Here is an 18696-nt window from a genome sequence, read left to right on the forward strand (position 1 = left end):
TTGGTTTTCCCAAAAATGGCTTGATTGATTAACTTTTCTTGATCTCCAAGTACAATCCCATATCTAGTTTTCTAATTCATAGAAGATCTGGAAATTGATAGACTGACTGTTTACTATTAGAAAACAAAACCCTGCATATAGGTTTTGACTGGCAAATCTTTTTAAAAATTTACACCCGCAACATGATCATCTGTAATCAAGCTGTGTTGGATGGATACAGAAATTTTAAAAAGTTTGAGTGGAGATTTAATTAGCAAGAGCTCTTAAACATTTTCTTTATGTATTTATATGGAGATGAATTTGTTCTCTTTGACCTTTTTGTGAAAAAGGGTTTTCTTATAATAATCGTATTGTTTTCACTTTTCTAATGTTTTCATTTACTTTTCATATATATTTATATTTCTCAGAAGGCAGGTCCACAAGGCTACACATGTTCCCCATCATAGCTTCAGAACAAGAACAACAAGTAATTGCTTCTAACAGGGCCTGCTTTCTCTTCTCTAAGTCAATTGTAAAAGCCTAGACACACCTAGCAGTGCGTGCCATTTCTAAAGACTGATTTGCAGCAGGTCACCCAATGACCACAGACTAAAATGGTCAGGCCCTTCAGTCACGGACATTCTTTATAACTTGGCATCTACTTCTCATTTTCACCTTTATATTTTTTAGTCTAAAGAGGGAGTCGGTTGATAGTTTTGTTTCTCCATGTGTTATAATATGAATGAACGGAAGAGTAATATTAATAAATTACGGTAACATCACATGACGATGATACGAGATACAAAAAATTATGCAGAATGCGAAGTGCGACTGCATTATCTCTCAGATTTCCACGGTGAAAAATAAAAGAGCAATTATCATGGATTGGTCATGGTCACCGGATTTTAAGCCACAAGTTGGCTTTGTAAGATGACACTGTTGATCAATGGTCCAGTGTACTACCAGACAAATCACATTCCTGTCGCATGCTTTGGTTATGGCAGAAGAGAAATATGGACCCAGCGATATATACATTTCATGAATGTGGCTGATCTTCTTCATCATTACTTGAACCCTGTCTCGCATTTTTAATCTAAATTTAGCCTCAAATAATACAAAGGAATTCGAACCTGCACATCCTAATCCTGACAAATACTCGACCATTCATCGTCACTTGGACTAATCTCAAGCGTCTTTTTAAAAGAATGTAATTATTCTTGGAAATATTCCATTCCTTCCAAAATTCCATTGTTTCCAAGCCAAAGAAATGAACAATGGGAAGTGGTTGGGAGCATCGCAATTGGAAAATGTGTTAGGAAGGCTTAGGATATGTAGGCTTTTATTATTTATAAACCCTTGGCATGAAAGCAAAGTTTCACTTATTTTATTTTATTTTTATATGTTATTCCCTTTTGGTGAAACTTTTTAATGTACATAGTGGAGAAAAGCTCATCAACTTTTTTTAAAAATAATAAAATTTTAATTTCCTCCTCCTAAGGGCGTGTATCATGTATGTAGGAATAGGAAGTGCCACAACTCACAAGCTCCGTCCATAAAGCAGGTTGACTTTGAACTTGACGAGCAAACAAGCTTACGACTTGCTTCTCTTTGCTGTCTACCATGTATCATGAATTTAGGGGGTCACAAAGCAAGTCGGCATGCAGAGTTGCTTATGTTGTTTTCTCTTTGGCGATTTCCTTTTTCCAAATAATTAAATTCATTTACATTACCTACTGAAGAACCCATAGCGCAGTTATTTGCAGTTTATGTTTTAGAAGCCCTACATCGTGCTGAAACAACATATTTAATTATGACCATATAAAGGAGGACCGAGGAGGAGAAATTACAAACTCTCGATTTGCAAACCTTCACAAGAAAGAAAAAAAAAAGTGAACTTGAATACACAAAAACATGGAGTGATATCCGTACTACAATCCCAGCTCAGTTTAATTATACAGCGGATTCTAGAGAGAGAGAGAGAGAGAGAGAGAGAGATTCTAGAGTTTGCACTAGAATTTCATGTAAAGAAAAGGAGTGTGAAAAAAGAATTGATATAAGCGACAATCTGAAGGCAGCAGCATCTATCATGAAGAGGTGTCAAAATCTGCAGCAGATTTATGATTACTAGAAACTGAGAGAGAATTTATCAAAAATAGCCAAAACTTGATCCTTAATTTTAAAAATGTCAGTTTTTGTAAAATATTTCAAATATAGCAAAAAATTCACTTAAATAGACACAAATGCCCTCAAGTTTAAAACACGTATAAACCTTATTAAATAAACTTTGGAATATTTTTAACTCACATTTGTACAGAATAACATAAGTTGAAATATATCATCCTATTTATTGGTATTTTAATCAATTTAAATTTAGTCACAATCCAAGCGTCACCAAACATCGGTTAAGTGTTATTCAACTTAAGTCAATTTCTAAGAATAGTTCATGCCAAGACAATCTTCTGTAACAAACGAGGCTGAAGTGACCAACTTGGCAAATGACTGAAAGACTTGTTGCCGGGTCAATTGCCCAAGTCTATCCAAATGAAACCATTATTTTGTCTTTTCTGATGAATCAATCCGCCGAGTGTTCCCCACATGCATAAATGCTGCACCAGCTTCTCAAAGAAGCTAATAAGTTTCAAAATTGGCAGCCCATCCCACACGTCACATTGCCTTTTAAAAGCCACACCACCATATTTGTACAATTTGAGTGACAAAGTCAAAAGAATTGATTTGTAGGCCAAAGAAAAATCAAATCATGATATAAGTCAAGTGTTCCCAACATTTTCCACTAAAAATTATATCCTTGTTGCTGGCCTTGGTTGGATTTACTTTTTGTTGTATTGTTGTGCTTTTTTGTGGTTTCTTAATAAAATTTAGGGTTTGTCCAATATAGATCCCTACAATTTTTATTTCCTAGACATAGACCCATCATTCTATAAATCTATGTGTAAAACCCAATTTAAAACTTAAATGACCAGTAAAATATAAGAGGTCATAATATTCCTATGTTTTTACGTCGTTGCCATCAGACTTCATATTTTATTTATAATGTATTCCAAACATTTCATTAACTGCCATAATTATAATTAAAACTCCGTATTAATACCTAAAATGCAAGTTAAATATAAAAGAGATGTAAAAACCATAGAAGTTAGACAAGGAAGTTTAAAGTGCAGTAATTTGCAGACAAAGAAAACTTTTATCTTGATGTGAATGGAAAAAGTCTGGCTTATGTTTCTTATGTTTCACAATTCAGATTCACTATATACAATTTTTTGTTTAATTCACAAAAAAAGAAAAAAAGAAATTGTTGTTTTGCAATTGTTTTTGGATGTCTACCGTATATGTAATATAATATAGTATGAAGAATAGACGAAGAAGAAACTGAATGAAGAATCAAGGAAGAACTGCACTCACTGTTTGACTAGGAAGCAATATGTCTCCAAACGTATGTACAAGATTCCCAATCTAATAAGGTTTTCTTTCTTAGGTTTATGTGAGTTTTAAATTTGAGGACATTTGTGTTTATTTAGATGAGTTTTTTGCTATATTTGAAATATTTTACAAAAATTGACATTTTCTAAATTAGGGGTCAAGTTTTGGCTATTTTTGATAAATTCTGGGATGAAAGATTTCCTTATTACTATATGCTTCCTAGAGTTGCCGTTCTAACTTCTATCCCTAGTTTTCTCAGTATAAATATTATAATACATGCTTTGTAATTGAGACTTGGATGGATTTTATCTGCCCTATAATTAATTCTATCTTTTAAACCCTAATCTCTCATTCTCTTCTTCTACCTATTCTGCTTATTCTGTCTATCATTCCTTTCTCTAATCATCATCTAGTATATCAATCAGAGTCTCCCTCCTTATATCATCGAGCGTCGGAATAATAATAAATCCAAAGTTTTGGCGGCCTAGGCGGAATAAGTTCTGTCATAATCATCCCCTTCAGAGTACGCTAGGATTTGCTCTAGCTTATACTTACTTCAACAGGATGGTCTCGGTGTGAATTAGGGCAGTAATATCATGCATTCCTCCTCCCATATCATCTAAGGCATTTGTGTTGATGGCTCATACCATTACTGTGAGCCGAGCCCCTTAGATGGTACTATACGACGCGAGATGTCGACACCTTCATACTGAGCCGAGCATGTACAAGTACCCTCTATCTCAAACAAGTAAGCCCCACAAGAGAAGTATGGCGAATCAAGGGCTAGACCAATGATCTGGTGGTCAGGAACAGACTCGACCATTATGGCACCGTGGTCAACTAAAGATGCATTAAATGGAACAGCCTGGCAAACAAGAAAGGTCGGTTCTTACACATCCCATCCTTAAACAAGTGTCGCCTTACCCTTTGGTCTCCGAATGAATAGGCTAGCGATGGAGAGGGATCATTTAATACACCTCCCATCCTTATCCACCTGTCACTTCACCACCTGATCCTTATCAGAAAGTAGGATAGTCAGAAACAAAACCATAAATGTAACTCAACTCAAGGGGATAGGAAAAAAGATATCTTTCGTAAAATATCTTGGTTCCTCCTTCCCCCCTTATAAATACCCCCAACTTATCTCTGGACAAAGGTGATAAATATTTTCTCATTATGAAAACCCTACATCCATTCTCCCCCCAGATTAAGTTAAATTCTGACTTAACCATCGGAGAGGGCTCAATTGGGATCAACCCCAGTTCGCTCTTGTTCTGATACTGTTCTAAGTGTGCAGATCATCCCTTGGAGATAACTCACCTTCAGGGTCAGATACAAGTCTGGGCCCCTGCCCAGATCCAAGTCACTCATACGAGAAGGATACGTGGTTTACAATTTGCAACTGTTGTGTCTGCTTATGATAAATTGTATTATCTTGCATCTCCATGCAACCTATCATATCTGGATAATCCAAGCTTTGAGAGATATGATTCCAATCAGAAGGTTTGGGAGCCAAAGCCTCCTTTTCTGTTTTATGATGATACACTACTCTCCTTCATGGAAATAATTGATTATGTCGTTTGTTATGGTGTTATTTTGTTTTCATTTTCTAGCCCCAAGAACTACACACTCTGCTTTTCGTAAGAGCAGAAAGGGAAAAAATGGAATCAAGTAAAAGTTGACACTTCTACTTATACTCCTTTCAAAGGGAGGGCAGTGATTGCAGGCAAGACAATATATGCTTTACATGGGCTGAGCAATGAGGAGATTATAGCATACTCCTTTAGAATGCATAAAGATGATGACGATGGTGTTGCATATTCACTAAGCAAATTGTTTCAATTGCAAGGCCTAAAGATTGCCCATCCGCCGTTGCCATTTTATGTTCTTATTACAGAAGCTTGACTGTTTTCATGTCATCATGACTGGCAGTTGCAACATTGCACCACGCGAGGTTTAGTATCTTTGTATGACCACATTTTGAATTGTTGTTGGAGAAGGAGGAAACATTTGATCAAGACTCTGCATTCAACAATTTGTTTTGTAAATATCAAGGGCCATGATTAGTTCACGCTCCAGTTATACTTCGCACCGTAAGTTTCCTTTACGTTTCTTGTGTTTTTTTTATAATCAATATCATTAATTACTCAATTACATATTGTATGTAACAAAACCCTGGCTTATTATTATTATTATTATGTCTCAGTCATTGCCAGGATTATGAACCCAGAGAGAACTTCTGTCTAGCATGAAGTAGCACCCAAAACAAGAAGAAGAAATCACGTGTTTGAATGGTTCATTTCGTCTCTGTTTCCGTTTTAGTTCCATGTGTGTTCCCATCCCATCGACTTCTGGAAAATGTAATGCTTTTGCGTTTAAATTCAAGACATGCTGAACATTTATGTAAATTGATAGACTGACGACTGTTTACTATTAGAAAAACAAAACCCTGCATTTTGTAAGATTATCAAATTTGCACCAGCAACATGATCATCTGTAATCAAGCTGTGTTGGACAGATGGATACAGAAATTTTGACAAGTTTGAGTGGAGATTGAATTAGCAAGAGCTCTTGAACATTTTGTTTATGTATTTTTCATGTATATTTTCGTAAGGCAAGTCCACAAGGCAACACATTCCCCATCATAGCTTCAGAACAAGAACAACAAGTAATTGCTTCTAATGGGGCCTGCTTTCTTCTCTAACTCAGAGACCTTGCAGTGCGTGCCATTTCTAACAACTGATTTGCAGCAGGTCATCCAATGACCGCAGACTAAAATGGTCACGCCCTTCCTTCAGTCACAGACTTTCTTTATAGCTTGCCATCTACTCCTAATTTACACCTTTATACTTTTTAGTCTCAACGTGTTATGATATGAGTGAACGAAAAATTGATATTAATAAATCACGTGACGATGATGCGGTCATATGAAAAAATATATATATACAGAATGCAGAGTGCGGCTGCGCATTATGATATTATCTCTCAGATTTCCAAGGTCAAAAATAGAATATCAATTATCATGGATTAGTAATGGTCAATGGGTTTAAAGCAACAAGTTAGCTTTGCAAGATCACACTGGTCATCAATGGTCCAGGGTACGAACCGACAAATCACATTCCTATCCCATGCCTTGGTTATGGCAGAGAAATATGGACCCAACGATATATACGTTTCATGAATGTGGCTGATCTTCTTCATCATTACTTGAACCCTTTCTCGAATTTTTAATCAAAATTTGGCCTAAAATAAGAAATACAAAGGTATTCGAACCTGCACCTATCCTAATCCTAACCCAATACCCGATCATTCCTCGTCACTTGGACTAACCTCAAGGCTCTTTTTATATAAAAAAATGCAATTATTCTCGGAAATATTTTAGTTTTTTTTTTCCTTCCAAAATTCCATTGTTTCCAAGCCTGACTAGCCAAAGGAATAGGAAAGAAAAGGGCAAAGGAAAAAAAAATTATGAACAAATGTGAAGTAGTTGGGAGCATCGCAGTTGGAAAATGTGTCCAGGTAGGATTTGGAAGGCCAAAGATATGTAGGCTTTATAATTATAAACCCTTGGCATGAAAGCAAAGTTTCACTTTTTTTTTTAATTTTTATATGTTATCCCCTTTTGGTGAAACTTTTTAATATACATAGTGGAGAAAAGCTTATCAACTTTTTTGTTTTGGGTAGTTAAATAACTTCTTTTTAAGGGCATATGGCAAGTCCAGAAATCACAAACTCCGTCCGTAAAGTAGGTTGGCTTGAACTTGAAGAGAAGAAGCTTACGACTTACTTCTCTTATTTGTCTGCCATCATCGATCATCATGATCCTCAATTTAGGGGTTACAGTACAAAGCAGCTTGGCATGTAGAGATGCTTATGTTGTTTTCTCTTTGGCGATTTCCTTTCTCCCTTCTTTTTCAAACAAATTTATTATTTTTTACACTACCTACTGAGACTGGGAGGAACCCATAGTTCAGTTATTTTCATTTTAATTTGTAGATTATGAACCAAACGATGGACTAATATCGGCATTTCAGCCCTACGTTGGGCCACATTAACCCTTCTAACATAGCCCCTTATTATAGATTAGAAGCTCCCATTGGCACAAGGGTATGAAACAGCAAATTTAGTTATGACAACATGATAAGCGCAGAGAAGGAGAAATTACTAACTCGATTTGCAAACCCTCACAAGGAGAAAAAGAAGTGGATTTGATTACACGAAAAAATGGAGTGATCCGTAATACAATCCCATAATTATACAGCGGATTCTAGTTCTTCAGATACACAGAGAGAGAGAGAGAGAGAGAGAGAGAGAGAGAGAGATTCTACAGTTTGCACTCGAATTTCATGTAAAGAAATGAAGTATAAAAAAGAAAAAAAGAATTGATATATAATATAAGCAACAATCTGACGGCAGCATCTATCATGAAGAGGTGTCAAAATCTGCAGCAGATTTATGATTACTAGAAACTGAGATGGGCTGATCGATCTCCTTACGGGATGCTTCCCAAAGTTGCTGTTCTATCCCCAGCTTCCTCAGCTCATATAAACCACGCTCCACTGCCACATGTTCAGACCAGTAACCACATTAAAGAAAAATTAAAATTAAAATTAAGGACAGAATTAATCTATTTTTATTTCTCCTTCTGTTGCCAATCAAGGTCATGGCATCACCCGATTCTCTACCGACTGATAAGGTTACCAAGAGCATAGCATATGCATGCACAAAATTAATGGCTTCGTTGGTAGACCAACATTAAGAAGAATGTGTCTACAATTGAAAGCAATAGTGGCCAAGCTGGCCTTATGAGTGGCACTGTTGATTACGATGAAGCTTACCATCCACGGCATCGTGGCAAGTTGGTGTCTGTGCACTGCGGCTTATCCAAAGCTGAAGCCTGTCTTCTCCGATGTCCTCCTCCACACCATGTTCTTTAGCTCTTCTCCAAAAGTAAGTGAGCCAAGCCTGCAACATCAATAGAGTGTTGAAGAACATGTGCACTGACATTGTTTAATATCTTGTTTATACTTTTAGTACAAATAATAGATATCATAACAGAAAGGGACAAGATGTGGCTTTTTGTATATTGAAGGGGGCAAAGCAACTGACCACTTTGAAAGAAATATCTTCAACCTCTTCTTCACTAAGATCTGTAAGAAAAAGAAGAAGAAGGGAATATAAGATTACCACATTAACTTATCATCACTTCAAATCTATCTTTAAACTTGGTGTGTCAAGAATGCTACATAACTGTGTGATTCTACCGCATGAACTAACTTCACAACGGTTTTGAACTATTTGCTTGGTCCTATATATCCACCCAAATACAGTGTGCTTTACATCACTTTTGGGTAGGGCAGGTTGAATAATATAAAAGGTCTCATAATATTATAAAACATTCTCACATGCAAAAGTATTCCGTAAGAAAACTTTCCCCATTTATTTTCCTATACCAAAAATTATTAGAATTCTAAAAGAAAAAATTGAAAAAAATGTTCCACTAACAAATTTTGACTTAAAGTCAAGGTCACATTTCCTAGTCAACCATAAGCCTTCACCTAAACCCATCCCAAAAACAAAATGCACACAATTATGCAAATCACAAGTTACAAGGAAAGTTGTCCTGAAAGATGGATGCTTTCTGAATTAATACAATTAGTTTTTCATATGATTAATGATTGTGTGCATTGATATTCCTAAATCTTAGCGATACAACGTATAACAGATCAAAGTATCTCTCTTACCAAATGCCTCCATAAATTTTGGGTCACCAGGTGATTTGGAATCTGAAATTCAAACAAGAAGAAAGGTAAGCATTGTTGTGAAATTCTTTCTGCTCCAGTCCTTAACAAAAACCTTGCACAACTCTAGGATAACCAGCATGAAAAAGCTTGATAGTAAGAATAAAATATTGCGCCACACAGCATTTGAACCAATTAAGCATATGGATGCAACTGTCATAAGATCTTACCAAAATACCATAATGATATTGAAGACCAATTAATTATAATGTCAGGGAATTGTTATAGTTTATAATCTAGAAAATGAAAAGAAATAAGTACAGAGAATATGGGTAAGAGAATCAACTAAGTAAAGCCATTTTCTCCATAACATCTTCAAGTCATGATATCAAGAAGGTAACATCTAGTTCAATGCAGATTTTCACATCAAAAATATTTTACCGGGGCATGAAAACTCTAGAATAACATGACACAATAAAGAAAAATACCTAAACCAGACTGCCGAACAGAATTTGGACGTCTACGTTGGGCCAATGCAAGCGCAACAGCATCCTCAACCTAAACAGAACAGTGATACAGTGCAAAAATTAGAAGTCAAAAACAGGATAAAGTCAAACAGAATTTCATATAAATATATATATATATATATATATTTTGAAGAGATAATTTTGAAGAGAAATAAAAATATTAATATGTCACACATTAGGAACAGACCTTTAGAGAAGCTAATTCCCTCAAACCCATCTCCACTGAAAGCATACTCTCAATATTTCCTTCGCCAGTGAGGTCACTTAAATCCCGAACTATCTTACTTCTATCTGGGTCATCACTACCTGGTAGATGTCATACAAGACAAAAGCTTAATTGAGTGCATGAAATGAAAAATAAAATCAGATAAAGAGATAACAACATCATTGTCTTTGATATACCTCTATCCCAAGAATCTTCCTTTGCCTTTTGTCCAGCAGAAATGACGACTTCAAACGGAAGAGGAGCTAAAGATGACCAATGCTCATGCTTCGACAAGGCTATATCTGCACATATGCCTAAAAAGCAGCAAAGCAAACAGCATATAAAGTAAAATGTTTGTAAATGAATTATAAATCTAAGTCTCCATTCATTCAAATCCAAATTCACATATACATAGATCTAAACATACTTCATAGGACACCTTCTTGATGTTATAACTAAAACGGGATACACAATGTTAAAATTCAAATACCCAATACAGAGAAAATCATCAAGCTGCGATATCGGATTTAAGCATGCAATCTATATCCTTATTCAAGAAGGGGAAGATGGTAGCAAATTGAATACCATACTGCACTGCTAAACCCCAATAGCGAGCAAGCCAACATCTCTTCAGAACAACTTCCTCCTAAAAGACAGATACAGAAATAAACTTAAGAGTGTGAAACGGTAAAAGTAAATTTCACTTGAGTATCAGAAGACAAACCATCTCTTCTTGCGTTAAAATCATTCTTTGTGTCTTTGAGCGAAGAGACTTTGCTTCAGATTCTGCTTCTCGGAGATGCTCGACTGCTGCTGCAGCACCATCTTTTAAGTTCTGATTTTTACAAAAGAATAAACTCATGAAGCTATCACATAAATCAGAAACACTTGATTGAGATCTAAAGAGTTTACCTCAATTTCTGAACGAAGAGTTGCAATTTCCTCATCTTTCCCATCCTTGTTTTGTTTCGCAGCGATGAGAGCAGCCTGTAACAATCAATGTTTTTCAGTCTAAAAAATGCCGCAGATAATCTCATTTTAACATAAAATGTTTCAATCAGTACTAGTATCATTACTCAATGTATACGCCACATCTAATTTACCCTCCCAACATACCTCTCTTGAACGCAAAGCTGCTTCCTTCCTGCAGATGGATCATTTGAATAATCAAAACCAGGATATCAAATAAAGGTAGAAAAGATGCAAAATAACTCAACTTTACCTGCTCAACAATTTAGCTTCCATGCTTACACCTTCTCCAAGGTTAGCAACCTGTGAATGAAGAATTGAACATAAAAATAGCTGAATAAGAAGCAGCACTACCTTCTTGGTGACAAAATTGTGCTAATATTGTTAGAACTATGAAGGAATGTATAAGGCATGATAAAAAGAGACACTAAGTTCTGAACCTCAATGATTCCTGATTTCAAACTATGCAGCTAAGTAAATATGAATAAAAGGATTCACCTGTTTCTCAAGCTCCTTAGCTCTGGCCTCTGCTTGCGCATGTCTTTCTTCAGCAAGGCGAAGCTGTCATACATGCTTATGCATAAATATTACACACAAAATATAACAGTCATATACCTGTGTGTGTGCGTGTGTGTGTCCTAGTATGTATAATAAATGCATGTGCATGTCTGTATTAGAATATAGAAGAGCACACCTTCTCAAGTGCAATCTCATGATCTTCTTGTAGCATATCAAGCTGCATTTATAGTACATGTTAGTATCAAGACTATTGATTCAAAAATTACATTTAAGATTTCACAAATACCAATCTTAAATTCAAGTAATAAAGCATATCCCTAAATACATTTAAAGGTTATCTGCATCTGTTATGAAGAGAAAAATTGATGGCTGCAAATGACATACTCGATCACGAAGCTCAGAAGCTTCACGCTCATCTCCTGGGGCTATTGAGTTGAACTGTCCAATATCTGGCATAAACCTGCCCCAAGAACATATTATATTTATAGCTATACATGCGTCATAAGCTTCGACAACATCAACTAGCTACAAGAATGCAAGCAAAAAACAGCTATCTTATGAACTTGCCTTTTATCTCTGTTTCTACTAGAAGGAGGATCAATTGGAGGTATGGCTATTGGAGTTCTAACCGAGGATTTGCTGGGTGGCACTACCGTCGATGAACGAACAGACATAGAGGGTCTTCCTGCTGATGTGGAACGAACTGAGGTTGTATGCTCTACAAAGTTCCGACCTAACTAATTAAAATACCAGAATCCGATCAGCCATAAGATCACCACGTTCAGAATTTACAAGTTTCCCAATAGACTGTTAACTAAAAGTAACATTAATTAAGAATAAACCAATAGTAATAACTCTGGCACAAAAATATATATATATATAAAAGTTCAATCAAATAGACTCCAATTTAACTGAAGCTCATAAAACTATGAGTCAACTTGAGCTGGTTCACTCTAATACATTCATAAACGAACTCAAAACACAACGAAGTAGCCACAATTCAAATCTCAAAACAACAGCACCGAAACTGAACAAAAAAATCTCAAGAAAGGTCCGTTATGCAATTCAATCTTATAACATCAAAACAAGACTACATCAGATTCAAAAACAGCATAATGATTAGCATAGATTCTGAATTACCGCAGGAGACGGAGATCTATTAGGCCGAGTCACTGAAATCGCAGGAAGAGCCTTTGCACCGTTATTAAAACCATTGCCGGACAGAGAAGAAGGTGCATGAGGCGGCTGAGCAAACCGAAACCCGAGATCGTCGTCGTCGTCGTCGTCATCGCCGGTGGCCCGAGAAGCCATGACCTGAGCCAGCCGCTGTGCCGCGGCTTTGGCGGCGACGTTTTGATTTCGCTTGACAGTGGAGATTCCGGTGACGGACGGATTAAGACGAGAATGAGGGTGCGCCGGAGACATCGCCGGAGAAGACCCCGGGCTGCTCGAACCTCCGCTCCACTGCCGCGAGTACACCGGACTCGCAGGTCTCCTCCGATCCATCAATATGTGTGTATGCGGGTATATAAATATGTGTGTTGCTCTGAAATGGAGCTGAGATTCTTCTCGACAAAATCGAAGTGAAATCGGAGGGTGGACTGAGAAGGACTGGAGAGGGAAGAAGAAGAGGGGGCTTTTCCCCTTCAGTTTTGGGTCAAAGGCAGGTTGTGCGGGGGTTGAAATGGGAATGTTGAGGCCAAACGGTGCCGTTCCAGATTGGATTGACGTTGATGCACGTTTCGCGGGAGAGGATGAGTGAAAGCGGGTCGTGACGTGTCAAATGAGTAGGTGTGGGCCCCAAACTTTGGTGGCGGCAGGCAGATGCCAAATGTTTCGGTGAATTATGTCGACGTGTTCATTTCGTTAGTGATTTCGGACACGTAGACTATTGGCTGCGGAGCGAAGACAGATATAGGGAGGAGGTCAATGAACAAAACGTCGACGTTTCGTGTGGCAGAAAGCTTCGGACAATGAGTTCTTAGAAAATAATTTTTGCAAAATTTTATCTCACTCTTGGTAAATCCTTGTGGCACTCTCCCGCCAACAGTTGGTGCATGAGATAGAGAATTGAACATCGAAGTATCAAATACGCCTCAAGTAAAATTCTGATGTATGGATGATTTGTAGATTTAATAAGATAAAATTTAATACGTTAGATTAGTCGATCATCAATTCACAATCACACACATACAGTTGATTTAAATATAGTGTATAAGAGAGAATTGCAACTATCAACATTTAATATTTATGCAAAACACTCAAGGTTAGAGCAGAAATTGTAAACGTGGCCTTAATAAGCCGAAAATGGTCTAAACCATGGTGATGAAAAGTGTAATTTAATCAATTGTACATATTATCTTTTAAATTCACAATCTTTGATTGTTTGAAAATTTAGAATTACTTATATTTGGTAGGAAATACATTATCAATTGTGTTCATGTAAGTAATTGTCACTTGTTGATATATTACGTCAGTTGTTACAAGGCATGAAATACATCCTAATCTAACGCACAAAAGGAAGGGCAAATAACATGCACATCTAGACTAGAGCATATATTATCACACAGAAAGCAAGGCAACTCGACGAAAATCATTGATCAAATCAAAGTCATACAAAATCCAGAACCTGCAAAACCAACCAACCAACCTCACCAAATCAAATCAAGAAAAGGTCACAATCTAATTAGGCACATAACCAATCAAACTTAATTATAATTAGGCAGCTGCTTTCTTCTCAACCAGCTTCTCGATCAAATCAGCTGCTTCTTGGACCGTGCTTATGTTCTGCGAGCTCTCCTCTTCAACGCTTATGTCAAATTCTTCCTCCAAACCCATCACTATCTCCACCTGCAACAGATCATCCAATCTTATTTTTTTATCCACCAATAAAATATATATAATAATTAATTTAATATTTAATTTAAAAACCATATGCATAAATAGAATTTGATAATCAATTGGAGTAGAAAATAATGGCAGCAGGGTATACTGTGTCAAGAGAGTCGGCACCAAGGGATGCAAACTTGGAGTCAGGGGTGACCTCAGACTCTGGAGGCAAAGCCAGTTGCTTCCTCACGATCTCCACAACCTTTTGCACTGTCTCAGGTTTGGCCTGTCCATTTTTCAATTTTCATTATGTGGTTTTCGGTATATAACTTGTTACGAGTGAAATATGTCGTCGTCGTGTATCAGATGCACACAATAAATTTTCGAGCTGAACAACTTACAGCGCAACAGATTTGGAGACGAGAGGTTCTCAGAGAAGAGAAGCCAGTCTTAGCCCATCCATTAGAAACCAATTGTAAACTTGAACTTGTTCTTGTTTCCTACATTATTAGTTCATAAGCATCAAAAGCAGATATTGGCTCATATTTATACTTTCAGTTTAATCACATTTACTTATTGGTCTGAAAAACCTTCAATTGGGCAATAATTCAATAAAAAAAAGTAATAAAAAAAACAAAACATTCAATCCATAGATAAGGCAAACCCAAAATTTAGAAGATAACCCAAATGAAAAAAAAAGGGAAGAAAAAGACAGAGAAATTAGGTTAAATGCTAGTACCAGGCCAGAAGTCTTGGTTGGCTGGTTTTGAAAGGGCTGGAACCTGCAAAGAGAAGTAGCTGAAGCAGAAGCCATTGAAGCTGCTCAAGAAACCAAACCACAAAAACTTTGTTACTCAAAACAGAGAGAGATATGGTGAGGGTGAGGTAAAGTTGTGCCCTATTGGAACAGAGCTGCCCTATCTTCTACTTACGTGGCAGAGATTGGAAACCATGGGTGGGGCCTTGGAATTCAGGTACAAGTTGCTAGATGGGACAAATTAACAACTAGACCATCCATCTCCCCACCGGCCGGCGTCCATTACTACACAAACGACATGTCGTCTGGAATGTGTTTCTTAATTAGCAAAAGGTCCATTTTTTGTCGTTGTAGTTTGTCTGTTTTCTCAATTAGTTTTAATTTTGTTAATCTTGTCTCTATAGTTTTAAATCTCTTACAATTCAAAGTCACGTAGTAAAATTATATCAAATCTCTTTCAATTTCGTTTAAAATACCATTTATTGTCATCGACACGTACTTATTGTGTCACATAATAAAACATAAATTTAAATATATGAGTTAAATTGTCAAAATTAAAACCGCTGAAACAAAAGTGAAAAATTCGACAAACCACAGGAGCCGAAGATTTTTCGCCTTCATATTTATTAGAGTATGGGGATGAAGATTCTTCTTTTTTTTTTTTTTTTTTCGGGCTGTTGAACGTGTACAAATGGCAGAAGAAACAAAACCTTGAGTAGGGCTGGAAAGGGTCGTGTCGTGATAATAAACATGTCAAGAATGCTCAACCCAAACCCAACCCATTTAATAAACGTGTTGTGTCGGGTTCGGGTCGTCTTTTATCATGCGGGTTTCTAGTCGTGTAATGAGTTCATAAATAATAACATGCATGTTACAAAACTCACAACTGAAAATTTTTAATTAAAAAAACGGAGAAAGGAGAGAAAATATAAGGAAAAAAAAGAAAAAAAAGATAGAGAGAAGGAAAAGAAAAAAATAGAGAGAGAGAGAGAGAGAGAGAGAGAGAAAGAAAAGAAATAAAAAAATAAATAAAGAGAGGAGAGAAAACTAAAGAGAAGGAAAAGGAAGGAAAAAAAATAGAGGAGAGAAGAGATAAGGAAAAGAAAGAAAAAAAGATAGAGGAGAAGATAGAGGAAAAACAAAAGAAGAAAAAGAAATATTATAAATATCAAAATGCATAGTATATAATCACAAAGTTGTATGTAGCATGGTGGATAAAGTGTTGGAGAGGAATGAGGGTGGTGGAGGTTCGTAACTCCTTGTGTGTGTGTTGAACTCTACATTTCTCTTCATTTTTTTGCAGGTTGGCGTGTATTAAACGGGTTGACACGACCTCCTGAATGCTTGGTCAACGCTGTCAACGCCGTGAGTTGACGGTCTCAAGAAAAGCTTCAATATAAATTGCGCACGCGAATTGAACCTGCTAATTTCTCATGCGTGTATTGGATCGTGTCCGAAATTGCCAGCCCTAGCCTTGAGTATTTGACAAGGCTTCTGATTCATAAGTTTTGAATGCTTGGTCAACGCCGTGAGTTGACGGTCTCAAGAAAAGCTTCAAAATAAATTGCGCGCCACGCAGAAATTCCATCAAAAGGCAGAGCCTTCCAAAATTACAGAGGGAGACTTCAATCAATCAATAATGGCAGATCCACTCAACAACAAAATCTCTCGCCCCTCTCTCCTCCCAAGCTTCCTCTACTCTTCATCTTCTTCAATGGTGGCATCAGGTTATGCATCATCAGCACCGTCATCAAGGGTGGTGATTGCAGCGCCTAGAGAGAAGGTAGAGATGTACTCTGCTGAGTTCTATGCGGCGTGTGGAGTTGCAGGTATACTGGCCACTGGCCTAAACCATTTGGCAGTCACTCCTATCGATGTCGTCAAGTGTAATATGCAGGTCAAGCTTTCTTTCTTTTCCCTTTGTTTTTGTTTTTTTTTTCAAAATATGCAGGTCAAGCTGTCCTATAAGTTGGGAAAAAAAATGTGGTTTAATATTTTTTAAATACATTTTTCTTTCATACAAGTGATAGTATAAACTACTCTAAATTGATTTAATGTACTAAAAAAGGGGATTCAAACTTGTGTATAAAGGGCAAACTCACCGCCTTGCCCAACTTATCTAACCTTAGTGTTACATTTTCTGATCGCATTAGTCGATCACACAAATAATTGAGTAGATAATATGTATCTATTACATCAATTAGCATGACCAAGCTATTATCAAGTTACGTCTGTAGAAATGTCGTAGCATTACTTATGTTGTTTCTGAACTCATTCAATGTATCATGCCCCAATTTTGTTCTTCATTTTATTTTCTATAGAAAGTCTTGACAAAAATTATGTTGCTGATATTAACAATTCAGATTGACCCAATTAAGTACAAGAGCGTCACATCCGGATTTGGAGTTCTGTTGAAGGAGCAGGGCATTAGAGGTTTGTTCAAGGGCTGGGCGCCCACCTTGATCGGCTACAGCGCCCAGGGTGGAAAGTTTGGCCTCTATGAGTTTTTCAAGAAGTACTACGCAGACATTGCAGGGCCAGAGTATGCAGCCAAGTACAAGACCTTGATCTACCTTGCAGGATCTGCATCAGCTGAAGTCATTGCTGATGTTGCTCTCTGTCCCATGGAAGCTGTCAAAGTTCGTGTCCAAACTCAGCCCGGCTTTGCCAGAGGCTTGGCTGATGGGCTTCCAAAGATCATCAAATCCGAAGGCGCTCTCGGGTTTGAATTCAAATCCTTTCAAATTCTTTTGGTTCTTGTGTTTGAAGAACTTTGGTTTGATGATTACTTTGACTGTGTTGCAGGTTGTACAAGGGGCTTGTTCCTCTTTGGGGACGTCAGGTTCCTTGTAAGTTTGAAAGGTTTCCCTCATGTCATTTGGATATCTTGATGCACTGAAATCAAATTTTAACATTTTGGGATATGATTTCTGCAGATACTATGATGAAATTTGCGTCGTTCGAGAATACAATCGAGCTGATGTACAAGCATGCCATCCCAACACCTAAAGAGCAATGCAGCAAACCTTTGCAGCTGGGGGTGAGCTTTGCCAGTGGATATATTGCTGGTGTATTCTGTGCTGTTGTCTCACACCCAGCTGACAACTTGGTCTCTTTCCTCAACAATGCCAAGGGAGCAACTGTTGGTGATGTGAGTTTTTATATACATGCATGCAGAACATAAACCCTTTTTTTGTTCTTTCTTTCTCTATGATCAGTTTTTTGTTTTCATTGCCGATGTCTTGCAGGCTGTGAAGAAGCTAGGGTTATTAGGTCTTTTCACTCGTGGTCTTCCTCTTCGAATATTCATGATTGGAACCCTCACTGGAGGCCAATGGGTTCTCTATGACGCTTTCAAAGTTTTGGTTGGGCTGTAAGTCTATGCTCCCTTCATTTTCCTTGTGATTTTCCATATCCTATGCTTGGAAGCTTCATACTTATCCATGTTCTGCAAACTGTTCTGTTTTCCCAGGCCAACTACCGGTGGTCCTGCTCCCGCCGCCACCGAGCTTGCCAAGGCTTGAAATTGAAGCTGATGGTTTGTATATTATACAGTACAAATTTTGTTTGTATAATTTTTCTTCATGCCATTTGCTGCCCGGTTTGATTGAAAGGGCGATGTTTGGGGTAAAGTTCCCCATGGAGGAATATGTAACATAAAAATAAAAAATTCCAATTGCTTATACCTTGAATTATGTTAATGGAGATATTCAGTAACAATTTTACAGATAT

At 37.1% G+C, this 18696-nt stretch overlaps 3 protein-coding genes and 1 long non-coding RNA gene across 4 annotated transcripts; 2 read left to right on the top strand and 2 right to left on the bottom strand.

Annotated features, from left to right (window-relative positions):
- The first annotated feature begins 4556 nt into the window (after positions 1-4556).
- Positions 4557-6008, top strand: LOC148915309 (uncharacterized). Its single transcript, XR_016122139.1, has 2 exons — positions 4557-5510; positions 5624-6008. It is a non-coding gene; the product is annotated as an uncharacterized LOC148915309 (long non-coding RNA).
- Positions 6009-7590: 1582 nt separating this feature from the next.
- On the bottom strand, positions 7591-13070 carry LOC103338138 (coiled-coil protein). Its single transcript, XM_089055654.1, has 17 exons — positions 12519-13070; positions 11946-12115; positions 11763-11838; positions 11554-11595; positions 11358-11420; positions 11113-11162; positions 11007-11034; positions 10803-10877; positions 10615-10725; positions 10476-10536; positions 10088-10204; positions 9873-9991; positions 9647-9716; positions 9162-9203; positions 8527-8567; positions 8256-8382; positions 7591-7976 (listed from the first exon to the last, which is right to left on the bottom strand). Exons 1-17 carry the CDS (start codon positions 12882-12884, stop codon positions 7840-7842), a joined length of 1695 nt encoding a protein of 564 aa, XP_088911780.1. The 5' UTR covers positions 12885-13070; the 3' UTR covers positions 7591-7839.
- Positions 13071-13953: 883 nt separating this feature from the next.
- LOC103338137 (acyl carrier protein 1, chloroplastic) lies at positions 13954-15106 on the bottom strand. Its single transcript, XM_089055655.1, has 4 exons — positions 14947-15106; positions 14609-14707; positions 14371-14493; positions 13954-14228 (listed from the first exon to the last, which is right to left on the bottom strand). Exons 1-4 carry the CDS (start codon positions 15019-15021, stop codon positions 14097-14099), a joined length of 429 nt encoding a protein of 142 aa, XP_088911781.1. The 5' UTR covers positions 15022-15106; the 3' UTR covers positions 13954-14096.
- A 1433-nt stretch (positions 15107-16539) lies between these two features.
- Positions 16540-18695, top strand: LOC148915310 (mitochondrial phosphate carrier protein 2, mitochondrial-like). The gene is made up of 6 exons (XM_089055774.1): positions 16540-16861; positions 17328-17686; positions 17770-17813; positions 17901-18115; positions 18213-18337; positions 18437-18695. The coding sequence occupies exons 1-6, from the start codon at positions 16604-16606 to the stop codon at positions 18486-18488; spliced, it is 1053 nt and encodes a 350-aa protein (XP_088911900.1). The 5' UTR covers positions 16540-16603; the 3' UTR covers positions 18489-18695.
- Position 18696: the final 1 nt, after the last annotated feature.

Source organism: Prunus mume, linkage group LG7 (genome assembly GCF_029339155.1).
Source record: "Prunus mume cultivar Tortuosa linkage group LG7, ASM2933915v1, whole genome shotgun sequence".
Lineage (NCBI taxonomy): Eukaryota > Viridiplantae > Streptophyta > Magnoliopsida > Rosales > Rosaceae > Prunus > Prunus mume.